The sequence below is a fragment of the Erpetoichthys calabaricus genome, chromosome 1 (genome assembly GCF_900747795.2).
Source record: "Erpetoichthys calabaricus chromosome 1, fErpCal1.3, whole genome shotgun sequence".
Taxonomy (NCBI): Eukaryota; Metazoa; Chordata; class Cladistia; order Polypteriformes; family Polypteridae; genus Erpetoichthys; species Erpetoichthys calabaricus.
This window is the reverse complement of record NC_041394.2, coordinates 83378840-83404219: the sequence shown is the minus strand read 5'-3', so window position 1 is coordinate 83404219 and position 25380 is coordinate 83378840. Positions and strand designations below refer to the sequence as shown.

Here is a 25380-nt window from a genome sequence, read left to right as displayed (position 1 = left end):
GTTTAATACCTGCTTTAATGCATTTCATCATGAAAATGATATCAAGTATTTAACTTAGCATTCTAAATTTTCAGAGAGCAGGAATATCATGAAGAGAATTTATTCTGTGCGGCGATAGCTGCCTCCGCCTCCTCTTAGTGCAGAGAAAGTCAGTTTATGAAGCGCATAGCTATTAACAATTGGGCCAAGGAACACTTAACACAAAGCATTTAATGTGCTAGAATAGTTATGACGGGGTTTGAGAAAATCTAGTAAATTAAACATTGATTTTAGGATGAAGTTTAGTTTACGACATTCTACTTTAATGACAAAATGATCTATGAGAATAAAGTGGAAATGTCAATTTTAATCTCGACTTAAACAGCGAGAATAAAGTCAACATGCTGACTATTCTCGACAGTTTTTTTTTTTCTTTTCTTCACTGTGTCCGTTTTTTTTTTCCTTCTTCACCGTGGCCCTAATATGCTTCCGTAGGGCTATACCACAAATAGCATTATAAATGCAAGTTGCAGTTTTATTTTTTATGTACAGTATATAGCTTACCTTGAAGCAAGGTCTATATTAATGCAATTTGCCTTAATGGTGGTTCATTTGGTAAAGATATTATCACCAAGTTGCACTTGTTTTATTTTATTTTTTTATTTGGTGAATACTGCGTAATGCACCTGGGCTTGAAGTAATAGTATTATTACTGGAAGTTGCACTATTATTTATTTTATTGTTATTTATTAGTTTACCATCATTAAACTGCATAATATTTAAAGTTGTTTAAAAAGTCACTTTAACGTGTCAATGGACAGAGATTGTTAACATTAACAGAAAGTGTAGTTGGTTTACAAAAAATATTTACTATTTATTCCTTTTCTAAGACATGTTCAGTGCAATACAACTTTTGACAAGCACCTCTGGATATTTTACTAAGTCTAAATTCCTCTTTGGATGGTTGAAAATATGTTATCAAAATTTTAGTTTTATTGTTTGCAAAATTTGTTCAATAAAAAGGTTCTATATTTGACTGCAACTGTCATGCAATGTGATTCCTTCTCTTCATTAGTACCATCCCCTTGAAAACGATCACTTTATTGGGCCATGCAAATCTGTATTAATACTTGTGTGCACATTAAAATATTTTTTTGTACAATATACAATTTCCATGACAGTGGAATAGGTTATTCTTAGCCTGTCTACTGCAGTGATTGCAGAGGAAAATGTGGTTAGCATCCACTCATGCATGGGGAAAAAAATACCGTTGAATACCATGAAACTGGTATAAGTTTGAAAAATAATTTGGGTCAGTAAGTCATTTGTATATACACATTATCAATTGTACAGAGTTATATCAGGATATATAGTGATTTGTAATTGCTTTAAATTTTTTTCTTTTTTTCTTTACACCTTTATATGTTGTGTTCAGGAGTTTCTGCCTCAATTAGATGATGCCAGTGGATCAAAAGGTAAGATGACCTCATTGTTTTAGTAAACTTTTCATTGTAATTTCAGTTTCATCTACGGTTTTTCCTCTAGGGATTAGACATTTCATATTTTGTAGTTGATCTACTTAAATTGTGTTTTATTAAAAAGGGGCAACTTGTAAAATGACACTGGATACATTTATCAGAAAAGGTATTATGCATGTAGAAATGTGTTTTAACTTCAAGTGGACAATGTGTTACAAATTCTCCTTTTGCATTAAAGCATTTATGCATGTTTGTTTATGTATAGGAGTATTTGGATGTATTATAGAGTGAGTTGTTTGTGCAGGCTATTAATTGTCAGGTTTTTAGCCGTAACAATCACTTGGGTACCACCAATGATCCTAACATGCTCAAGGATTTTCACCCGGGTTAAGATGCATGCTAATTTTGTCACTGAGAGCAGTTTGCATATATTAACCAAATATGGTAGTGAGGCCTGATTTGCAAAGTTTTGTGCATTATCATGAACACACAACAGCCACATTGCCTGTAAGTCCTCTTGTGTACAAAGCAACAATTAGCTTCTTGGCAAGGCTGTCGGCTCTATGCCTGGGAAAAAATATTGTTCCTTAGACTTGCATGACACTTTATACTGGGAAAAGTGTCAGGTAGTACTATGTCCAGAATTCTTTTAAAAGTATATGCTTATTGCCTGTGGCACCCTGGATTTTCAGCTCTTGTTGGTTAAATATTTCTTTTTTTTACAACTTGTGGTAGTGTTTTTAAATGGTATTTTGTACCCTGCCACAAATTATTGACAAGGTGTGAAAAGTCTTTGCCATCAACCATGGCATCATGTGTTATATCATTGTGCACACCCTGTCATCTCCTTATTTTAGTAAATGTCTCAAAGTAAATCTATTGGACACAGCAAAATTAAACTAGCGCTAATGGCTGGTAAAATTATTCAGTTTAAACTCTTGAGGTAAATTGCCAGTATTATACATTAAACAAAAGTTCTATATGTTTTCATATAGATTTTTGTTTTGAAGCTTTGTGGCCGTAATACTTGATATTTTTCCACAAAGTTTTTAAGGAGTTGTTTACACTGTAAGGAGGGATCAAGTGCCTTTTGGTTTGTGGATAAGACCCTCAGGGATTGTTTTTGTCACAGGGGGCACTAGCTCCCTGGTTGAAATAAGTTCTTTTTTAATTGCGGCATGTTACATAACCCAAAACTACATTTAGGTCCATAAATATTTGGACAGAAACAACTTTTTTCTAATTTGTCACTGTCCTGCTCCACTGACAGACTGAGGAGATCGTTCCTCCCCCAAACTATGCGACTCTTTAATTCCACCAGGGGGGGTAAACGTTAACATTTAACATTATACAAAGTAATTGTCTGTTTTTTTTTTTTTTTTTTTTTTTTTTTTTTCACCTGTATTATTATCATTCTTTAATTTAATATTATTTATTGTATCAGTATGCTGCTGCTGAAGAATGTGAATTTCCCATTGGGATTAATAAAGTATCTATCTATCTATCTATCTATCTATCTATCTATCTATCTATCTTTCTATCTATCTATCTTTCTATCTATCTATCTTTCTATCTTTCTATCTTTCTATCTTTCTTTCTTTCTTTCTTTCTTTCTTTCTTTCTTTCTTTCTTTCTTTCTTTCTTTCTTTCTTTCTTTCAGTTGCTGTTTGTTTGTGGGCCTTTCTGTCCAAAGTTTAGTCTTCAAGTGAAATGCATGCAAAATTGGGTTAAGATCAGGTGACTGACTTGGCCATTCAAGAATTTTCCACTTCTTTGCTTTAATAAACTCCTGGGTTGCTTTGGCTATATGTTTTGGGTCATTGTCCATCTGTATCATGAAATGCCGCCCAATCAATTTGACTGCATTTAGCTGGATTTCAGCAGACAGTATGTCTCTGAACACCTCAGAATTCATTCAGCTGCTTCTGTCCTGTGTCACATCATCAATAAACACTAATGTCCCAGTGCCACTGGCAGCCATGCACGCCTAAGCCATCACACTGCCTTCACCGTGTTTTACAGATGATGTGGTATGCTTTGGATAATGAGCTGTTCCACGCCTTCTCCATACTTTTTTCTTGCCATCATTCTGGTAGAGGTTGATCTTGGTTTCATCTGTCCAAAGAATGTTTTTCCAGAACTGTGCTGGCTTTTTTATATGTTCTTTAGCAAAGTCCAGTCTAGTCTTTCTATTCTTATGAGTGGCTTGCACCTTGCAGTGCACCCTCTGTATTTACTTTCATGCAGTCTTCTCTTTATGGTAGACTTGGATATCGATACGCCTATCTCCTGGAGAGTGTTGTTCACTTGGTTGGCTGTTGTGAAGGGGTTTCTCTTCACCATGGAAATGATTCTGTGATCATCCACCACTGTTGTCTTCCGTGGACGTCCAGGTCTTTTTGCGTTGCTGAGTTCACCAATGCTTGCTTTCTTTCTCAGGATGTACCAAACTGTAGATTTTGCCACTCATACTATTGTAGCAATTTCTCGGATGGGTTTTTTCTGTTTTCATAGCTTAAGGATGGTTTCTTTCACCTGAATGGAGAGCTCCTTTGACCGCATGTTGTCTGTTCACAGCAAAATCTTCCACATGCAAGCACCACACCTCAAATCAACTCCAGGCCTTTTATCTGCTTAATTGATAATGACATAACGACGGACTTGCTCACACCTGCCCATGAAATAGCCTTTGAGTCAATTGTCCAATGAAGGGATCGTGTTAAAAAAAATGCTTTAGTTGCCTCACATTTTTATGCAATCGTTTTGTTCACCCCACTGAATTAAAGCTGAAAGTCTGCACTTCAACTGCATCTGAGTTGTTTCATTTAAAATTCATTGTGGTAATGTACAGAACCAAAATTAGAAAAAAGTTGCCTCTATCCAAATATTTATGGACCTAACTGTATATAGATATAATATTAAAAGGCGATACGCCAGTAAGAAATCACATAGGAGAAATAACTTCACTTTCTTTAACGATTTATTCGGTATGACGAGACTTTTCACCGAAGTGGGAGCTTGATGTATACAGTCTGCCATTTTCGTTGCTGCGCTGGAAGGATTTGCAGGATCTGATGACGGTATCTCCCATCCATCCGTTGGCTTCAAAAGTGTGCCTGGCAATGTTCCAAGGTTTTATACCCTTTCTCCATGTGCAGGCCCCCACTTCGATAAATCATGCCATTACAAACAAGGAAAAGAAGATCCAATATCATGCTGACTCTGTCACACAGAAATAGTAAAATGCCCATTTTCATAGTTGTCCCTTTCTTGTCTTCTAATGCTTGCCTAGCAGATCTAAATGATGAGCCCCTGTGTATTAAATCTGGCATTGTATTAGCTTTACATGTGAGAAGAAGCAGATTTATAAACAATTTTTTGTACAGAGCACAGTGACATATTAAACATATAAACTTGTTACGATATTAAATTAGGATTTTATGTGCCTGTGTCTCATTTAGCAGTGCAGATTTAAGTAAATTTTATATACCTAAATAAGTTCAATTTGCACAAAGTGCATACATAGCCGGCGGTAAAACAGGTCTTTTTTTTCTCTCCACAAATTTGTGTGGCTATCTTTAAAGGAGCAAATGATACTGGACTTTCTGTACCTTTTCTCTGGCTTGCACTGCACTGACTTGCCTGTGTAATGCTTGATACCAGATGTGCAAATGTAGATATATTTAAAAAAAAAAAAAAAAAAAAAAAGTATTCCTCAATTTAATGCAAAGAATGAGGGTCTATAGCCTTCAGGCTCCATTTCTAAACTGTAAAGATCAGGTTGCATACTGTTTGTGTTGGCAAACCCATGGTAAACCTAGAACACTGCAAGGTTAATCAAGCTAGTCCTTTAAACCAGAAACCGGCATGCAGTATCTAACATGAAGACAGTTTCACACAGTCCAAATATGGCTAGGCAACATGGCAAAAAATAAGAAGCTTCATTTTATTTAAGTTTATGGCTAATACATGATATATAATTGTATATTATATATTTTAACATAGAAATCACTTTCAGGTATTGTTGAGGGGGGAAAAACATGTTGAACACATTATTTCACACTGAAAATACAACCGTTTTCTTGTTAGAAATATAAAAGTATATATTTGAGGAAATGTGCAAAATACAAAAACTTCTTTCTGTGCAGACTTTTCTGTACCTTTTTTTTGTGATTTGTTTTTACATTTGCAGCCCTCATTCCTCCTCTCCGTAGCCTCCACACCTCTTCCACAACACTAACAGACAATCTTCCATAAACTATAGTATTCTTAACAACTGCTTTTTTCACCTATCATTGTTTTTTCCTATAGCTTAGACATACTTCCACTACTACCACAGTAAGTTGTCTTGTGTCCCCGTCCCCCCCCCCCCCCAAACAATTTATATTGCATTACACACCAGTCTGCTTCATCCCTGTACTACAACTTCAGGTCTGTGGAGTGTGCTGCCTGTGGAGAAGTCCCTTCCTCTTGTGCGCTCTGACTGAAAAAACTTTTTTTTTTTTTTTTTTTTTTTTATATATAAAGCCCCTGCTTCTCTAAGCTTTATAGTTAAAAAATACTTCCACACTTACAGGCACCATCAAACTATAGGTTGTACTTCCAGGTTTAATGAAAAGTAATTATTGGGACATTTGTAAGGTGAGGTTCTTCTTTCCCAATAAAAAGACCGTCCTGTTGTTAATTCCAGGAACTGCTGCAAAACAACAGCACATTGGCTAAAGTTTGAATCCAGTTGTTTTTTTCATTTACTGATGTATGGGGAAATTGTAAAATCTGGTATATATATCCAGTTTTTTCAATAGTGATAATTTTAATTAAAATTTGGATGCTTGAGAGACATTTTTTATATAAAAGTTTCTTGATATGAATTGAAAATGAGTCACATTGCTATTTCTTCAGCATTGCTTTTTCTACTTTTGGTGTAGATCTGAAGGAACTGATGCGTGAACAAGGCAGTAACAATATAATTGTCACCTCAGCTGACAGAGAGATCCTCAAGCACAATTCTCAGGACAGCATTGGTAAGAGAATGTCACCTGCAAACTTCTGAACTTTAATTCTTCTGAGAATTAAACGTCTTGTTACATGTTCAACAAAGTGCCCCAGCTTTGTCTTGAATTAGTGCCTTCGTGCCTACAGTTGATTTTTTTTTTTTTAAACATAATTTGTTAGTGATGAAGTGCATTAAATTTAAGTTTTGAAAGTTTGAAAAATGCTTTTTTATTTTTTTTGTTAAATGTAAGTACAGTGGAACCTCGGTGTAGCTGCTGGAATATATAAGGTGTCATCCGGCACGGGTAAAACGCATGTCAAAAGAATTCTCAGAGCCCAAGAGTTCGTTTTTTAAAGATATTTAGTGAAAGGTAAAAGTAAATAGTCCACAAGAATAAAAGAAAAAATAGTTACACACGTAGAATAAAAGGCAAAAAAAAGAAAAAATGAATCTTCTATAAACTTAGCTTTTCTTGAAAGACTTCAGTTTTTTTATATTTAAAGGTTCTTAATTTCTTCTTTCCTACTTAAAGGTTCTTAGTTTCTTCTTTCCTACTTAAAGGTTCTTAATTTCTTCTTTCCTACTTAAAGGTTCTTAATTTCTTAAAGGCTCTTAAGCCGGTTGGCACATAGGCAAGTGCCTAGGCACGATAACGTGCGGTCACGGTTAAAAACCGTATGCCTCCACACCTTATACAAGGCAAGGCTGACACTAACTAACTGAACAGTGATGTTTACTCCAAGCTATTAGAAATGGCAAGAACATACCAAAACGATTCTATTCACGGGGGTTATAGGAACCTTCCATAGTTTATGCATTGTCATCTAATAAACATTCATGAATCTTATAGAACAAGGAAAATGGCTCTTACAGTCCAAGAGTTCGTTTTAAAGGTATTTAGTGAAAGGTAAAAGCAAATAGTCCACACAAGAATAAAAGAAAAAATAGTTACACACGTAGAGTAAAAGGCAAAAAAAAAGGAAAAATGTATCTTCTTTAAACTTAGCTTTTCTTGAAAGACTTTAGTTATTCTATACTTAAAGGTTCTAATTTCTTCTTTTGTACGCCTTGGCGTACGGTGCGGTACTTAAGTAAACAAGTTCTCTTTACTTGTTATTTCTCACATTCAAAGAGCCCGTAGGCCATCGAGCACTGTTATGTGCGGTCACGTTTCTTCTTCTCTACTTAAAGGTTAATTTCTTTTTCTCTACTTAAAGGTTCTTAGCTTTTTCTTCTGTACGCTTTACGTACGGCACAACACATAAATTAAGTGCTGTTAAGTACATATTTGCTTCACACACTCAAAAGGCTCGTAAGCCGGTTGGCACAAAGGCAAGTGCCCAGGCACGGTGACTTGCGATCACGGTTAAAAACCGTATGCCTCTACACCTTATACAAGGCAAGGCTATCACTAGCTAACTGAAGAATAATGTTTACTCCAAGCTGTTAGAAATGGTAAGAATATACCACTAAGATTCTATTTACGGGGGTTATAGGAACCTCCCATTGTTTATGCATTGTCATCTAAGAAATATTCGTGAATCTTATAGAACAAGGAAAATGGCTCTTTCACTCGGTTTGCGAGTAACTTGGTTTACAAGTGTTTTGCAAGACAAGCTAAAATTTTTAATAAATTTTGACTTGATAAACGAGTGAAGTCTTGCAATACGAGTAGTATGTATACGCTTTGTCTGCTGAGCGTCATGTGATCACAACTGAGCTGATGGTGGTTCTCTCTCTCTCTCTCGCTGTGGGATTGTGGGCAATCGTCTCCTATTCTCCTATTCATGTTCGCAAACCGAGGTTCCACTGTAATCTGATATTGATAATGTCATTAAGAGTTTTTGTGAGCCTTAAGTAGGTTACCTTAATTTCTTGCAGTTTCTAACCCGGGGGGGAGGGGGGTGGTGTTCATCCTAAAGTACGTACACTCATACTTTGGTTAATTTTTGTCTTTAACAAGACCACTCGTTGAGCTAAAACAGTGTCTGAAATTCCAAATAAAGCTATTACCTACGCTATTAACCTATTGCCTTCTGACTAATAGAATTTAGAACGTTATTACCCTTGTGTTAGTTATTAAATTAGTATTAAGGTTTATATGCTCTCTACATGGTTTTATTTTTTTAGCGCATCTATTATAAAAAAAAAAAAAAAAATGAGAGCATACTAAACTGTTTTTTGGATATGCAATTTTATTATGTTTTACAAAGCTATAATGTTCACTGATACAGCTGTTTCAATATTGTTCAATGCCTTTCATAAAGAATTCTCAAGATTTTTCTTTCCCAAAATATAAGTATGTACCATGCGTCTTACTAAAAATGGGAGGGGGAAAGCTGTTTAAATTACGTATTTATCCAATGCTCCTAAAAGAGACTATAGTGAAAGGTTTCATTTTTGCACATGTTGTGAACTGAAAGAATGCAGTTTTTCATCTTCAGTATGGGTGTGATAACAGAAAACAGAAATGAAAAGTTCACAACCCTATACTAGGGCCCAACTAATATGGATTTTGTTAGACTGATATATTGATATGTTGGCAGCAAAGATGACCGATTACCAATACCTATTGAGTAATAGGTAGTAAACTTCACTGACACCAAAGTTGTTATGCACTCTTATCTGATGATTTAATGATGTAAGATATATTTTAAGGATTAATGAATAAATAAACAAATCAGTACACATGTAAATATCCTGAGATGTGTGCATTAATGAAATTAAATTGAAAAATATCTGCATTTAATAGGCACCATTTAATGCAGATTGCTATGGATATACAGCCAAGAGTGTGTTTGCTGTAGGATTATGCAGCTTTATTTATTTTTACGTTTTGCATCTTTTAAATGCTTTGCCAGTTTCACTAAGATAGGTGAATGACAGAGTACCTGTTTGACAGGCAACTGGAACATTTAAATTTGCATATCTTCCACAAGCAATGAAAATAGGACTGAAAACAAGATTAGTGACCATCACAAAAGATAACTTTAATAACATAAGCAAAATAATGGCACGAGCGGCACGGTGGCGCAGTGGGTAGCGCTGCTGCCTCGCAGTTGGGAGACCTGGGGACCTGGGTTCACTTCCCGGGTCCTCCCTGCGTGGAGTTTGCATGTTCTCCCCGTGTCTGCGTGGGTTTCCTCCGGGTGCTCCGGTTTCCTCCCACAGTCCAAAGACATGCAGGTTAGGTGGATTGGCGATTCTAAATTGGCCTTAGTGTGTGCTTGGTGTGTGGGTGTGTTTGTGTGTGTCCTGCGGTGAGTTGGCACCCTGCCCAGAATTGGTTCCTGCCTTGTGCCCTGGGTTGGCTCCAGCAGACCCCCGTGACCCTGTGTTCGGATTCAGCGGGTTGGAAAATGGATGGATGGAAAATAATGGCACCAGTCATAATACTGGAAAATCTTCTTGACATTTAAAATAGTAGTCTTTTTTTTTTTTTAAATGTTACCCTATTTTTAATCTCATATTTTCACTTATATAGGTATCTTGTTTAGTGTTGTAAACACTACCCCAGCTTGAAGAACAGAATGGCTGAGAAACTGGGACAAGTTTTATGTTGACTAAAAATTTTCATCAGTTGGATATGTTTCTAATGCTTTTCTGTTTTAACTTGTTGCGATTTTATGTCTAATTTATTGCTATAAAATGTCTGTCAGACACAGTCAATATTGAAGGTATACAGGAGTTAACCTCCTTAGTGATAACCTTGAATGTGGCCTGCGCTCGGAATTCTATGTAAATATGGTTTTGCCCAACTTGGGGTGACATGTAATGATCCGCTTTACAGTGTCGAGCCCGAATAACTCTTAGGAATGTTTCCTGCTGCCACTGGTGGATGAAATAACATCTTGCTGCCAAAAACATGAATATTTGTGTGCATTCTTCCACTTTATGGAAAATAATGGGGCAGAGCCTTCAACCAAAAACAAAATAGCAATTGATAAGCTGTGAAGGCAGTTTTAGAACATATAGAAATTTAACTGTTGCTCGAGTCAAGCAGTTGTGATATTGATTTGCATTGGTCATTAGATGTTGACATGAAAATGAAACTGGACCTGTTTGGTAGATTCCGACCTGCCAAGTTTCAGTGATGTTCATGTATGATGTTAACTTTATAGCACTTCTGACAATCATGCACCTGCTCAGTGATATTCTGGTGGAGAAAATGGTTGTTGAAACAAACCACTGTGCTGAGCAGTTGTAGTTGCAACATGTTGGTGTTTTCCAGTCTCCTGATACTGCTGGGCATCATGGGTAAACCAATAAAGTGATGGTACTGGTCCACAAACCAGTTGTTGACAGGCACCCATTTTTGGCAAAGTTACAAGTGAGTGTTGATTTTCGCTCACTTTAAAATTCTTGCATTTTGCTAATAACAAAGACTGTGATAAAGCTGATCACCCAAACTGTACAGACTGTGTGATGTGTATCAGGAAATTGCCACAATATGCACTAGGTGTATGTTTTCTGGCTCTTAAACACTATTTGCAAAGTATCAATGTTCCTGTCAGGGGAAATGTGAAAGTCACTATGTCTTGTATTACAGTAGCCTTCTGTAACACAAGGGCTAGTGTTGATGGTGTGAGTCAGACATTCACCAGGTTTCCATCCAAGGAGTTTTTGCGAAAAAATATTTAGCGCTTCAAATTTTTTTACCGATATAGCTGATGGAAATGCTAATTATCGATAAAATGTTGTACATGTCGACATAATATTTTTCCGTTTAACTTTAGCGCATAAATTCCATATCGATACTTCAGATGTCGCAAAAACTACATTGGAAACGCTTTTTGTCGGAAAAAAGGGCTTTAACGCAAATAAATGTGTCACATTTTCATCACGTGCAATCAAAACAAGAATGGCGGAGCGGTTCGCATGGTCTGATGAAGAGAGTTTTTTTTTTTTGATTAAATGTCGTTATTTTGTATTAATTCAAATTTCAGTTTTAATTAAAAACCTTAAGGGAAGCAGGTTACAGTACTAATTCAGTTGTTATCGCACTGAGAAGGGATGTTGAAAGGTAGGCTCACCTGTACAGATCCGATGCTGCAAACACAGCTGCATCATGGGCACTTCCAGGCGTGCCAACGCAAATGTCTCGTATCATGCACCTGTCATCAACAAGGGCCTGGAGAACAATAGATGGCCACCCTTTGCGATTAATGTAATCGCGGTAGCCTTCTGTCGGGGGAAGAATAGACACGTGCCATCCAGCGCACCGTAAATCTGTGGCACAAGATGCACCAAGGAATTGCGGTATGCAATTTCATTGGCCTCCGCTACAGTCGGAAGTCTGATATAACGCCGCATTAATTTTTCTTTAATAGCGGTGCACACAGCATATACACATCGATGGACGGTAGTTTTACTAACCCCGAACGTTTCTCCAACTACTCTATACTCGGCGCAGGTTGCCAGCTTGTAAAGGGCGATGGCAATCCGCTTTTGGGTTGGAACCGGTGGTTGGTGGCAACCTGTGATGGGCGCAACATCAGGACTGATGAATCCACACAACATCTCAAACGTCGGCCGTGTCATTATAAAATGTTGCAGCCAGAGATTTTCTGTGAAGTGTCTCTCCACCACCTCCTCCCAGAAGGTCTTATTCCGTCGTCTCTCCCATACCCGTGGGTTTCGTCGCACTGGGGTACTTTCTTCGAGCTCTAGGGCTATCAGACAAGCAACTGCTTCATTCTGCTGTCGTCTTCGGATATTATGTACAATTCCAATTATTTGTGAAACTGAAATAACAGTAAGCTGGCAAATTTCAAAAAACTGTCTGAATAATCTCTCCATTTCTTTGTTTCTTTGTTTAGTGGAGGGGGTGTAACGTGGAAAACAAAAGGTAGATAATTTGCGACATACACAAAATTATGTATGGAAACGGCTCAAGGGCAGATTTTTTTCGCGATACAACAAAACTTATGTGACAGTTCGTTTTGGGGGGGGGGGTGACGTCATTGCACACCATTTTATCGATAAAAAGCCAGTTGGATGGAAACAGGCTGGAGACGTATATTCTGTTTGTTGATAACAAAACGTCGCAAAAAACTGGATGGAAACTTAGCTATTGATTGACATTCTGCCTTATCTTGTACAAGTAACAAAAAATTTAAAAAAAAAAAAAAAATCTTTCAACATCTGCTCAAACAGTGCCAATGTGCATTGATGACTGTTTAAAAACATATCACACGAAGCATATATACTTAATCTGCATCAGTACAGCAGTGGACAATAGACGTCCCTTTCCCTCTGTGATTATGTTGATTTTGTGGTTTTTACATGTTTCTGTTACACAAAATATTTTTTGTTGTTGAAAAAAAAATTCAATGCTTTTAGCTTGTTATTACAGAGGTAAACATAATGGTAAGGAAGATTATCGGTAGTACAGTAATCCCTCCTCCATCGCGAGGGTTGCGTTCCAGAGCCACCCGCGAAATAAGAAAATCCACGAAGTAGAAACCATATGTTTATATGGTTATTTTTATATTGTCATGCTTGGGTCACAGATTTGCGCAGAAACACAGGGGGTTGTAGAGAGACAGGAACGTTATTCAAACACTGCAAACAAACATTTGTCCCTTTTTCAAAAGTTTAAACTGTGCTCCATGACAAGACAGAGATGACAGTTCCGTCTCACAATTAAAAGAACGCAAACATATCTTCCTCTTCAAAGGAGTGCGCGTCAGGAGCAGAGACTGTCATAAAGACAGAGGAAAGCAAACAAATCAATAGGGCTGTTTGGCTTTTAAGTATGCGAAGCACAGCGGCACAATGCAGTTACAATGAAGGCAGCAGCTCACACCCCCTCCGTCAGGAGCAGAGAGAGAGAGACAGAGAAAAACAAACAAGCAAAAATCAATACGTGCCCTTCGAGCTTTTAAGTATGCGAAGCACCGTGCAGCATGTCGCTTCACGAAGCAGCTGCACAGAAGGTAGCAACGTGAAGATATTCTTTCAGCATTTTTAGACGAGCGTCCGTATCGTCTAGGTGTGCGAACAGCCCCCCTGCTCAATCCCCCTACGTCAGGATCAGAGAAAGTCAGCGCAAGAGAGAGAGAAAAGTAAGTTGGGTAGCTTCTCAGCCATCTGCCAATAGCGTCCCCTGTATGAAATCAACTGGGCAAACCAACTGAGGAAGCATGTACCAGAAATTAAAAGACCCATTGTCCGCAGAAATCCGCGAACCAGCAAAAAATCCGCGATATATATTTAAATATGCTTACATATAAAATCCGCGATGGAGTGAAGTTGCGAAAGGCGAAGTGTGATATAGCGAGGGATTACTGTATGTGCAACAGCTGGTTTTCTGCTTTACTTTTAGATAAAGAGCAAATGATTACAATACATCCATTTTAAAGTGACAAAAAACAGGCATTGTGTGCCTTGTCACTTGAAAATTTAAAGAATTTTACTGACATATTGCCCTTCAAAGAGTGTAGTGTATATGGTAAAAGTGATGTTTAGATTAAAGCTTAATTGCCTTTTCTGCAGTTGTCATGTATTTTTTTTTATATTTAGTGACTCAGCCACATGCAAATAGAGAAATGGTGATTAAAGTGAAATGTTGTGAGGTGGTACATTATGCATTCCCAGCTTTAAACTCTTTTGAGAGCTATGTCCTATTTTGTGATGACTAAATATGTTTCAGAATCAGTGTTGGATGTTATTTTACAGCAAAACTAGCAGTAATGGGTCATTTTATGACAGATTTATTTCAAATATTTTGAAAGAATATGTAATTCTAGGTTTATTCTCTTGAAATCTATTGATAATTTTATTTTGATACATTTTGCAGAACTGTGTTGTGAAGAAATGTAAACTGTTTGAATACGTACATTAAACAACCTGGAGATGTATCCATTTACCTGATAAAAATGTTTCGCCCATTGTCAATGCCTTTTGCTCTTTTACCTTGATACTATAGTATAAACAAAATTATTAGTTATATTTTTTTTGTCCCTAAGATAGCATTTTTTTTTTAAATTAACCTCTTGTATTCTTTGTCTCTGTAGGGGGTATTGGAGTTCAGTCCTCTCAGGTATCATGCCTAGCAGCTGTACTGGCAAATGAACTCCCAGGATTTGTTGGCACAACAGGGAGCTTTGCAAATGTAATTACAAGTTCTTCCTCCATCATTCCCCCATCTCCATCCAGCAAAGGTGATGAAGAAATATCATCCCCTTCAGATCCCTCCCAAAGTATGGACGCTAAAACATTCATTATGGCCCCTGATGATGGAATGGGTGGATATTCACCTTTGGGGCATTCTGGTGAATCAGAGAGTATTGGAGATGCCCCTTTGAGCCCTCTGATCAAGAGCAGTCTGAGTGAAGAACTCAGTGAAAATCTTTTAGGACTTGGTATTTGTGAAAAGAACATTTCAAGTGCTGAGTTCTCTTCTAGTACGGTCAATAATTCTATAGAAAATAAAGCCCTCAAAGCCGGTTCCACTGATAGCTGTTTCAGTGGAGGCACAGACAAAGAGACTCTCAGCACTGTCAGCAGTTATCGGAGTGAGAAAACAGACTCTACACAGCTTGAAAGCCCTTCTGTAGGAAGATGCCAGACAAATCATCAGCTATCATTCTTAGGAAAACCCCAGGATTCACTGGAACTGAAGGGTGAGACATTAAGTTTTGAGGGAAGTGACACAGATAATATTTCAGACAGTGAACTGCTAAAGTCTCCGTCAAAAGACCTTTCAGGAGAACTAGAAAACACTTTAGTTAGCCAGAATGAAAGAGATGAAACACTTCATGGTTCCCTGGAAGCCAATTCTTTATTGCAACATTCGCCAAAGGAGGAAACCCACATCTTCTCCCTATCTAGTAGTGGACATTCAGAAATGGGTGGTTTTGAAAATGGGCTAAAACAGCAGGCACGACAGACTCATTCGGTACCATCTGTTTTAGGTCAAGGTTGTTCAGAGCCAGCTTTGCCAATACCATCTTCTTTTTTGTTACCTGAAAGAAGTGGAAGTGAAAGAAAAGAACAAGTAGTACGTCCAAAAGATTTGAAATTGCTTAGAGGTAGTAGCAGCAATTCGGGACATAAACCTGGACGGAGGAAGGCACCACGCAAGCGAAGTGGAGTGAGCAGCAGTAGCTTTGACTGTGGATCTTACCGGCATCACCAGCATCACAGTCAATCTCTACACACCCATAGCCATCACAGAGACTATATCCCAGTACGAAGCCATTTAGGTGCAAAAGCCTACAGTGAAAGTTTATTTGAAGATTCCAGTGATGATGATGATGCTAGTGAAGGAAGTGACATCAGTCGTGGGTCAAGTATAGGTTCTCAGCATCGGTATAGCTCAGATGATGATTCAAGTTCTTCAACTTCTTGTTACTCACCTGATTCTGCATCAGCTACTACAAAATCACCGTCTCATGCCTCACAAACTCCTCTCCCATTACCTAATACCATTAATCACAGCAAAGTAGAAGAGGAGGGACAACAACCAGTAATATCTGCGCCTTCAAGATGTGCACAACGTTCTTCTAGTACAGCCAGTGCCAAGACCCATGCGCGTGTGCTGAGCATGGATGGTGCTGGAACAAATTCTGATGGAGAATCACCAGCTCGTCCTCTTACTGTGTCCAAATCTGATTTAGAGGCGCGTACTGGAAATCTTGATGGACTTTCTGTTCAAAATCGACTTGATACTTTGGCAAGTGCCTGGGTCCAAGCAGGTAATCAGACAGGCTGGAGAATTGGCGAGTTACCAGAAGAGGGTGCAGTTGGGGGAGGTAAGCAGTTAAAAGATAAAAAACTAAAAGTTGTGCTTACTAATTTGTAAGGTAATGTTCCCTAAATAGTTAAGACTTTCCAGTTCCACGTTATTTCATTTTGTTATTGACTTAAGGTTTGATCAGGTCATAAAGTCTACAGCATTTTAGTGCAGGAGTCTAGGTGCTAATGACCGTTAAAGGAATTCCAAATTGCTATCTCTGATGTGAACATCAAAAAATGACTTATCCATATTAGACCATCATTTGCAATTATACATTTGACATTACAGTACAATTTATTTAAAGTCAGCTCTGTTACTTTTCTTGGTGATTTATTTCATTACCGATTTTTCAAATGTTAATTTTCTCCCTGTGCTTAAAAATCCTTAAAAAAGCGGCCTGATTATACGGCGTATGGTACGCCGCAGGTTGGCTAGTAATAAATAATTTTACAGTGTGAATGCTCAGATCAGCACAATCAAATTATTCCTAATAAGTAGCATTGAATATTTTAACAAATCACAAGTATATTCTTATTGTGGTAATATTTATCTAACCTCTCAGCCCCCAGATAATCACTTCTGATATTAAACGAAAAGCATTATTGTTTCAGTTTATCTATTCAGATTTAGAGACTCTCTCTTTTTAGAATTGTTTGGAGATTGAATATAGATCATTTAAAATTACGTTTTAGTTGTATATTCTTGATTATTTCTAGTCACTGAATTAAACAGTCTGCAAATATTTAATTATTTTTTGTTTAATCTTTTTAACAATTATTATATAGCCTTTTAATGGGTCGTCCTACAAGATCTGTCCAGCAAATATATAGCCTATGAGCACAATAAAAATATATTGAGAAATTTAAACTATGTACAGGAGCATTGTATTTACTTTTAATATGTTTATGGAATATGTTATAAATAAAATAACCCAAAACATTATTTATTGTTTTAAAAATAATAAAAGAAGTCCGCTGTCCACTGTCAGTCTTGCTAACTCACTGTTCCCATATTTGCCTTGAACCTTGTCAAGACAGCAAGCCATGAAAAGGTGTCTAAATCCTTACAAGCCACATGTGCTAGCACTACACCTCACTGCATCATCATTATTTTTTTTTTTTTTTTGCTTGTTTTGCTGGTGGGACTACAAAGTGTGAAGCGCTTATGACAATGTTGCTTAGGTCCCATTTGAAGTTCCCAGCTGGTGTATTGTGACATGTCTTGCTGCTGCATAGACAGCTATGAGGAATGAGAAGCAGGGCTGTGGTGGAGCCCAGGGAAAAGCATTTTTGTGAGGTTACAGGACATGTCTGTAGGAAGAGTTAAACAAATGATGTGTGAGTGAAAAGATTGTGCTTTCGCACCAAACCGGTTATGCAGTTTAAAAATGTGCATCTAGCTATAAGTAGTAACTGAATACAAGACGGCAGTAGTGATGCTTCACTTTTGTAGGGTGCAGCTTTGTGGGATTTTGATAGCTCCTGTTTTTAAACAACAGTTGCCTGAGTACCTCCCAGATTTTTTTTTTTGGTTTTTGTATTTGTTCTTCTGGTGGGTGCTGCTGTGACCATTACCATAATAGAAAAGTATAAAAAAGCAAGTGCAAATGTACTTGCATCACTCAGCATTGTTGACCTAAGTTCATATATATTTACTTATTTTTAATTTGAATATTCAAACCTTATTTTTTGGCTAATTTGTCAGCCCTAGTACATTTGTTAACTTTCTGATGCTGAGTAAACTGACATGCAAATTCCTGACCATTCCAGCCATGGGTTCACTATCCGAGAAACTGTTTAGTGCTGGAGGCATTTAACATGTCAGTGTTCATGTCTGAAACCAGCAAAGGTTGACATGCTGGTGTTTTTGACAAAAAAAAATCTGAAGGACACAGTGAGTGTTAAGAAATATAGAAACAAGTATTATTTATGGCTTCTGTTGTTTGGAATAATTTTCAGATTTTAGTTGTTCTACATTATATCCTATAGTGGCAGTATTTGTGAAAATAGTTCAAAGGGTAAGTAGTAATTATCTACAAATAAATATTTTATTTTTAATGTGCAATATTTAGATATTTTATGTAACATTTATGTTCTATTTATATTTAGTAATCAGTTTTCTAATTATTCTGTGGTTTGTCAATTTATAAACCAAATTGTGGTTATCAGTAAATAATGTTCTAATGATTACAGATTGTGTAATATTTAGATGCTTCTCCTGAGCCTAAAGTCACAGCTTTTATGATCATTTTTCTTCATTTGATTGTTCTAGGCCAATTAAAAAGTTGGTCAAGTATTGATCCGTGCCTTTTCTGTCTTCAGAACATGTTTATAACAGCAAAAGGGATATGAAAATAATTATTTTATTGCATATTCCTGGTACTTATTTCCCCTCTGGGATTAATAAAGTGAACCAAATACCAAAAAATAAAAAAATTCTTTTCCTCTCTTGGTAAAGATACGTTTTCTATTTATTTCCTTTTGTAAATTCTTACTTTAATACAGGAGTAAATGAAAACAAAACCAACCACGTGACACAAAATGTTTACTGCGATTTGATCTTTCAGGGGAAACTACTCTCCAGGGGGTGAAAGGTTGTTGCACATAAAGAATATGTGCTGAACTATTGCATCTGGCTGCTTTTCTTTTAAATTGGTCATATCTATACTAATAAAAGGGAAAGCCCTCACTGACTCACTCACTAATTCTCCAACTTCCCGTGTAGGTAGAAGGCTGAAATTTGGCAGGCTCATTCCTTACAGCTTACTTACAAAAGATAAGCAGGTTTCATTTCAAAATTCTACGCGTAACGGTCAACAACGTCCGCCATGTTAAACTTTCTTATTTATGGCCCCATCTTCACAAAATTTGGTAAGTGGCTGCCCTGCGCTAACCGAAACCGATGTACGTACTTATTTCGGTGGTATGACGCCACTGTCGGCCGCCATATTGAACTTTCCAGCGGTCTTTGTTAGTTATGGGCCCACTAATTCTCCAACTTCCCGTGTAGGTAAAAGGCTGAAATTTGGCAGGCTCATTCCTTACAGCTTACTTACAAAAGTTAAGCAGGTTTCATTTCAAAATTCTACGTGTAACGGTCATAACGGTCGACAGCATCCGCCATGTTAAACTTTCTTATTTATGGCCCCATCTTCACGAAATTTGGTAGGCGGCTTCCCTGCGCTAACCAAAACCGATGTACGTACTTATTTCGGTGGTATGACGCCACTGTCGGCCACCATATTGAGCTTTCCAGCGGTCTTTGTTAATTATGGGCCTATATTCAAGAAATTTGGTACGCGTGTTCCCAACGCTAACTGAATCCTATTTACGTACACATATACGTCCATAGCCTGCAGCTTGGTTGCCGTGTGAGGCGGTGTTGGGTCCCCCATCCCCACACCTCCCACGTAGTTGGCTGCCTGCCTATATAAGGCCGTCCGTCGCTCCGATTTCTTCATTCCCTTCCTGGTATTCACATCTCCCTGCTTATAACTGCAGCCTTTTTATTTAATCCACGGCTTCTCTGCTGTTTTATTGTTCATTTATTACGATTATAGTTATTGTGTAGGTATTTTAGACTTAGTTTACATTGTTCAGGTACCCATTTCCTTTATCGTTCCAATCGTACCCCCGTTAACATGTCTATCGAGTTGATCACCATCAATCAAAGAACTGTCACTTACCGAGTGGTTTCCATGCCCGGAGATGGCGACTGCCTTTTCCATTCTCTGTGTTATATATTGCACGGCCATATCAGGCTCACTCTTGATATCCGGAGGAACATTGTGTCTTATGTATTGAATGACTGGGACAGGTTCAAGGTGTGGACTGATGACGGTACAGGAGATAATTATACTATACAGGAGCAGTATAAGAGTGAAATGCTTAAGCCCTTCACCTATGGTTCTGCATGTAAGTTGATGGCTGCCGATGAATTGTTTGGTTGTCGCTTTCAAGTGTACCGTAATGGCCAAATATTTTACACCTTTGAACAACCGCCAATGCCTCTTAAACATCTTAGATTCACAGGTGAAGATTTGAGTAGTGGACACTTTGATGTTTATGAATGTTTAAACTCTCAAAAGCTGGATGCGAAGTTATCGATGAAACCCATTTCAATTTAAACGCCTCCAATTTCCAGTAAGGCTCTGCTTTGCAATGACAGTAAGTCTCAGGGACAGACCCTACAAAAGGTTGGCACTGATTTGAGGCAAGATTGCTTTTCACATGGCCAACTATACGTTGCATGCTCAAGAGTAAGCTCAGCGCACAGCTTGGTCATATTATAACCGAAGGGCCGAACTGACAACGTGGTATACAAAGAGATCCTTAACAAATAATTATTGGTATATTTTCCCTCAGTTTAAAAAGGTTTACTTTTCTTCTTAATAAAAATTTTAAAGCAGTACTTCGCCACTGCAAAGTGCGGTTATTTTGCTATTCTCATAATAAAGGTATGACATGTTTAAACTGTTTGACAGTATGCGGTCTCAAGACACAGATCAATACTCGACAACTGGCTTGACTTGAAAAATGGACACATTTGATAAGTTTTTATGCTTTTCCTCCATGTCTACTAGACTGCAGTGTAAAGAAGCAGTGCAGGCAAGATTTTTTTAATTTGTAGGAAGCAGTTAACTTTAGAACAACAATTTTTATGTGGCAACTGCATTTATAACATCTTTGTGAAGAAATAACTTAGACTTGAAAAATACCAAACTTATCCTTTAATATGTTAAACTTTAAAATGTTACTTGGTGCTCTTGTTCACAAAACAGCAGATAGCAACATTTTTAATAGTTTATGTGGCATACCCTTCATTTACATATGAGTGTAAAATTAACTACATTAAATGCGTGATTAACAAAATTATTCCATATTATTCTCATGAAACCTAATATACAGGGTGAGCCAAAAAGAAGTACCACATTTCAAACGTTTATTTTGCAAAAATACTACAAGATAAAATAAATTTCATTATAACACAAGAAAGGGTATACAAAATTGATTTTTTTCACTGTGTTATAAAAATGATGTCTTCAAAGTGGTGGCCATCATTAGCAATACTCTCTTCAAGACGATTTTTGAATTTGGCCATTTTAAGGGGAATAGCGGCAATTTCGTGGTGTATAGCGTCCTTGAGGGCTTCAAGGTTTTGAGGCCGGTGTGTATATAGACTACCTTCAATTTGAGATAGCCCCACAAGAAGAAATCACACTGGGTGAGATCAGGCAAACGGGAAGGCCACCTGACATCGCTGCGCTGGGAGAGCAGCTCCCACGGAAACATCTCCTGCAAAGCTTGCATGGATCTCCACATAGCATGAGCTGTTGCTCCATCCTGTTGAAACCAGGCATCTACCGAACCATTTTTTCCAGTTGGGGCTGCAAAACATTCTCTAGCATTTCAGTGTAACATTCTGAAGTGACGGTGACCATTGCTTCCCCTTCCTCAAAAAAGTAAGGGCCTACAATGTCAAATTCTGCAATGGTGCACCAAACTATAAAACGCTCACTGTGCAGGGGTCTCTGATGAAGTTCACGAGGGTTGGTTTCAGCCCAGTAACGAAAGTTTTGCTTATTTACGCAACCATTCAAATGAAAATGTGCCTCATCGCTGCACATTACGATGGCATCTCGATGAATGGTTTGCAGAATGTTCGCACACTACACTCTACAGCTCTCCCAGTCTCTCTCAGTGAGTTCCTGCACTAGCATCATTTTGTTTGGATGGAAATTAATGTCCTCATGCAAAATCCTCCTCAAGGATGTGTTGGAAATGCCTAAGGCAGAAGCATGTTTGCACCCTGAACGTCTAGGAGACTGCAGAATTGATGCTGTTACAGCTTGTATGTTTTCAGGTGTTCGTACAGTCTGAGGACGGCCTGGAGATTTTCTATTCAATGTTGTACTCTTCTGTCTAAATATACAGGTGCATCTCAATAAATTACAATATCATTGAAAAGTTAATTTATTTCAGTAATTCAATTCAAAAAGTTAAACATGTGTATTATATAGATTCATTATACACAGTGATATACTTCAAGTGTTTATTTCGTTTCTTTTTGCTGATTATGGCATATAGCTAATGAAGACCCAAACTTCAGTATCTCAGAAAATTAGAATATTGTGATAAAGTTCAATATTGTAGACTGATGGTGTCACACTCCACTCGGCTAATTAATGCAAAGGTTAACCTGCAAATGTGTCCTGAGCCTTTAACACTAGAATTACCAGAGCCTACGAAAAAACTCGTAAATCCGTCCCACCTTAAATCGCGTCTTAAATCCGTTTGCACCTCTCCGCCAGAGTCCTTTGTCATCTAAATGTGCTGATAAAGCTACTAGCAGCCAGCTATTCCATCCCCCCACCGACTTAGAATGAACTTCTCTCCTAGCTCAAGCCTTGCCTTGATTTGATTACCTGGGATTGAAGTGGAGTTTTACAGTGGAAATAATTCTAGCGTTATTTGGAATACACGCATTTCATGTGTGTTCCATTTCTATAGTTGGCTGTGCAAACACATTTTTAAAACAGAAACGTTTTTCATATTCTAATAGTAAATGACAAAATGTAGGCATAAACTATATAACGTATGAAGCCTGAAGTCCATATATCAAAGAAACACTTTCACAAAAGGTACAAATAAAAGAACACGTGCGCCTTCATTCAAAAAAAAAAAAAAGCCGCGTTAGCATGCCACATTGACACTCTTACTACAACCGCCGCAGTGGTGTAATGGTATCAGCGCCTGATTGGGAATCAGAGGGTGGCGAGTTCGATTCCGCACGGCTCCACTTCGAGAAATTAACTGCTCTTATTCTTACAATTTTAGAATAACAATATAAATTTGATTTCAGTCTGTAACAGGCGGTGTAACTTATGATACTGGTAAAGGTTAGCTTTTTTTTTTTAATTCACTTTTCATTCTCGCAGTCACATTCAGAATCAATCCATACAACCCCATCTGACACAGCTGGTTTCAGATAAATAAAAGTGCACTTTTATTCAAGACTATAACCGAAGAATAAAGAAAGCAAGTTACAGTTGGTGGTTGATACGACAGCTTGCGTGGTGCAATGTTAAGAACTGCTGATTTCCGATCCGTGCTATATAAAATCATCACATTCAAATATTAACAGTTCCCACACACCCAAGGTCCGCCATTCCTACATTTACAACATGTGTACTTGTTGCAGTGTACACACCTCTCTGTGCTATGGTTCCTATTACAGTGAATGAGCACCTGACACTGTACTTTCTTCCCTGGGGGAAGCTGAGGTCTTAGAACGGAAGTTTGTTGACGCTGTATCATCTTTTCTTTTTCCATCGCCTTTTCCTGTAAGAAGCGACGACGAAGTTCCTCTGCAAGGTGAGCCATGAACACTCTTCTTTCCTCAGCGGACCCCGTGCATGCCTTATACAGTACGTGTGCGTTCATCGCTGCTAGGTCAAGGATGATGTACAACACAGCAACCGGCCACCTGCGTGTTCCTGTGCGCACTGAACAAGCACGCGCCTTCTGGTCCATGATGTCAACGCCACGCTGGGGAAAAAAGAAAGACAAATATATGTGACATTTTGAAGAAATCATTTTATCACCAGAAGAGCACCAGAATACTTCGTCACACTAATATTTTTTTCATTAGCATACCTTCATGTGGTTGTAGTCTGTGACCGTGTTTGTTTTTTTTTTTTTTATCTTGCCCAATCTCCACATCATGGTGCATTGTGCTGAGAATGCAGACAGACTTCATCTTTTTGGGCACATACACTGTCAGCATGGCACTGGGAGATCTAAACACCAGCGTGGAGAATTGTTCGTGTACTGAACTGACTTTAGCTGCAGGTGGAAGTTCCCGTCGCACTTTATTCATGGTGCCAAGCAGAGTTGTATTGCGGTGCAGCAGTCTATTAGCCAGCGAAAGTGACATGAAGAAGTTGTCTGTTGTTACGGTTCTGCCTTTGTCCAGAAATGGCTCCATAAGCTTTATGACCACAGACTCGGAAAGTCTTTCTCCCGTGGGACGACTGGGATCTTTTCCTAAATAAGGAGTGGCATTGCACATGTACTTTGTCTCCAAATCTGCCGCAATCCAAAAAGGCAGAACCGTAACAACAGACAACTTCTTCACGTCACTTTCACTGGCTAATAGACTGCTGCACCGCAATACAACTCTGCTTGGCACCATGAATAAAGTGCGACGGGAACTTCCACCTGCAGCTAAAGTCAGTTCAGTACACGAACAATTCTCCACGCTGGTGTTTAGATCTCCCAGTGCCATGCTGACAGTGTATGTGCCCAAAAAGATGAAGTCTGTCTGCATTCTCAGCACAATGCACCATGATGTGGAGATTGGGCAAGATAAAAAAAAAAAAAACAAACACGGTCACAGACTACAACCACATGAAGGTATGCTAATGAAAAAAATATTAGTGTGATGAAGTATTCTGGTGCTCTTCTGGTGATAAAATGATTTCTTCAAAATGTCACATATATTTGTCTTTCTTTTTTCCCCAGCGTGGCGTTGACATCATGGACCAGAAGGCGCGTGCTTGTTCATTGCGAACAGGAACACGCAGGTGGCCGGTTGCTGTGTTGTACAACATCCTTGACCTAGCAGCGATGAACGCACACGTACTGTATAAGGCATGCACGGGGTCCGCTAAGGAAAGAAGAGTGTTCATGGCTCACCTTGCAGAGGAACTTCGTCGTCGCTTCTTACAGGAAAAGGCGATGGAAAAAGAAAAGATGATACAGCGTCAACAAACTTCCGTTCTAAGACCTCAGCTTCCCCCAGGGAAGAAAGTACAGTGTCAGGTGCTCATTCACTGTAATAGGAACCATAGCACAGAGAGGTGTGTACACTGCAACAAGTACACATGTTGTAAATGTAGGAATGGCGGACCTTGGGTGTGTGGGAACTGTTAATATTTGAATGTGATGATTTTATATAGCACGGATCGGAAATCAGCAGTTCTTAACATTGCACCACGCAAGCTGTCGTATCAATCACCAACTGTAACTTGCTTTCTTTATTCTTCGGTTATAGTCTTGAATAAAAGTACACTTTTATTTATGTGAAACCAGCTGTGTCAGATGGGGTTGTATGGATTGATTCTGAATGTGACTGCGAGAATGAAAAGTGAATTAAAAAAAAAAAAGCTAACCTTTACCAGTATC

The 25380-nt window shown here is 38.1% G+C and overlaps 1 protein-coding gene across 2 annotated transcripts in view; it reads left to right on the top strand.

Moving 5' to 3' along the window:
- LOC114652766 (pecanex-like protein 1) overlaps nt 1-25380 on the top strand; it is a 149863-nt gene that overhangs the window by 23704 nt on the left and 100779 nt on the right. For both annotated transcript variants that reach the window (XM_028803094.2, XM_028803086.2), the window contains exons 4-6: nt 1415-1454; nt 6386-6481; nt 14472-16211. In XM_028803094.2, coding sequence (XP_028658927.1) covers nt 1415-1454; nt 6386-6481; nt 14472-16211 — 1876 coding nt within the window. The remainder of the gene's footprint in view (nt 1-1414; nt 1455-6385; nt 6482-14471; nt 16212-25380) is intronic.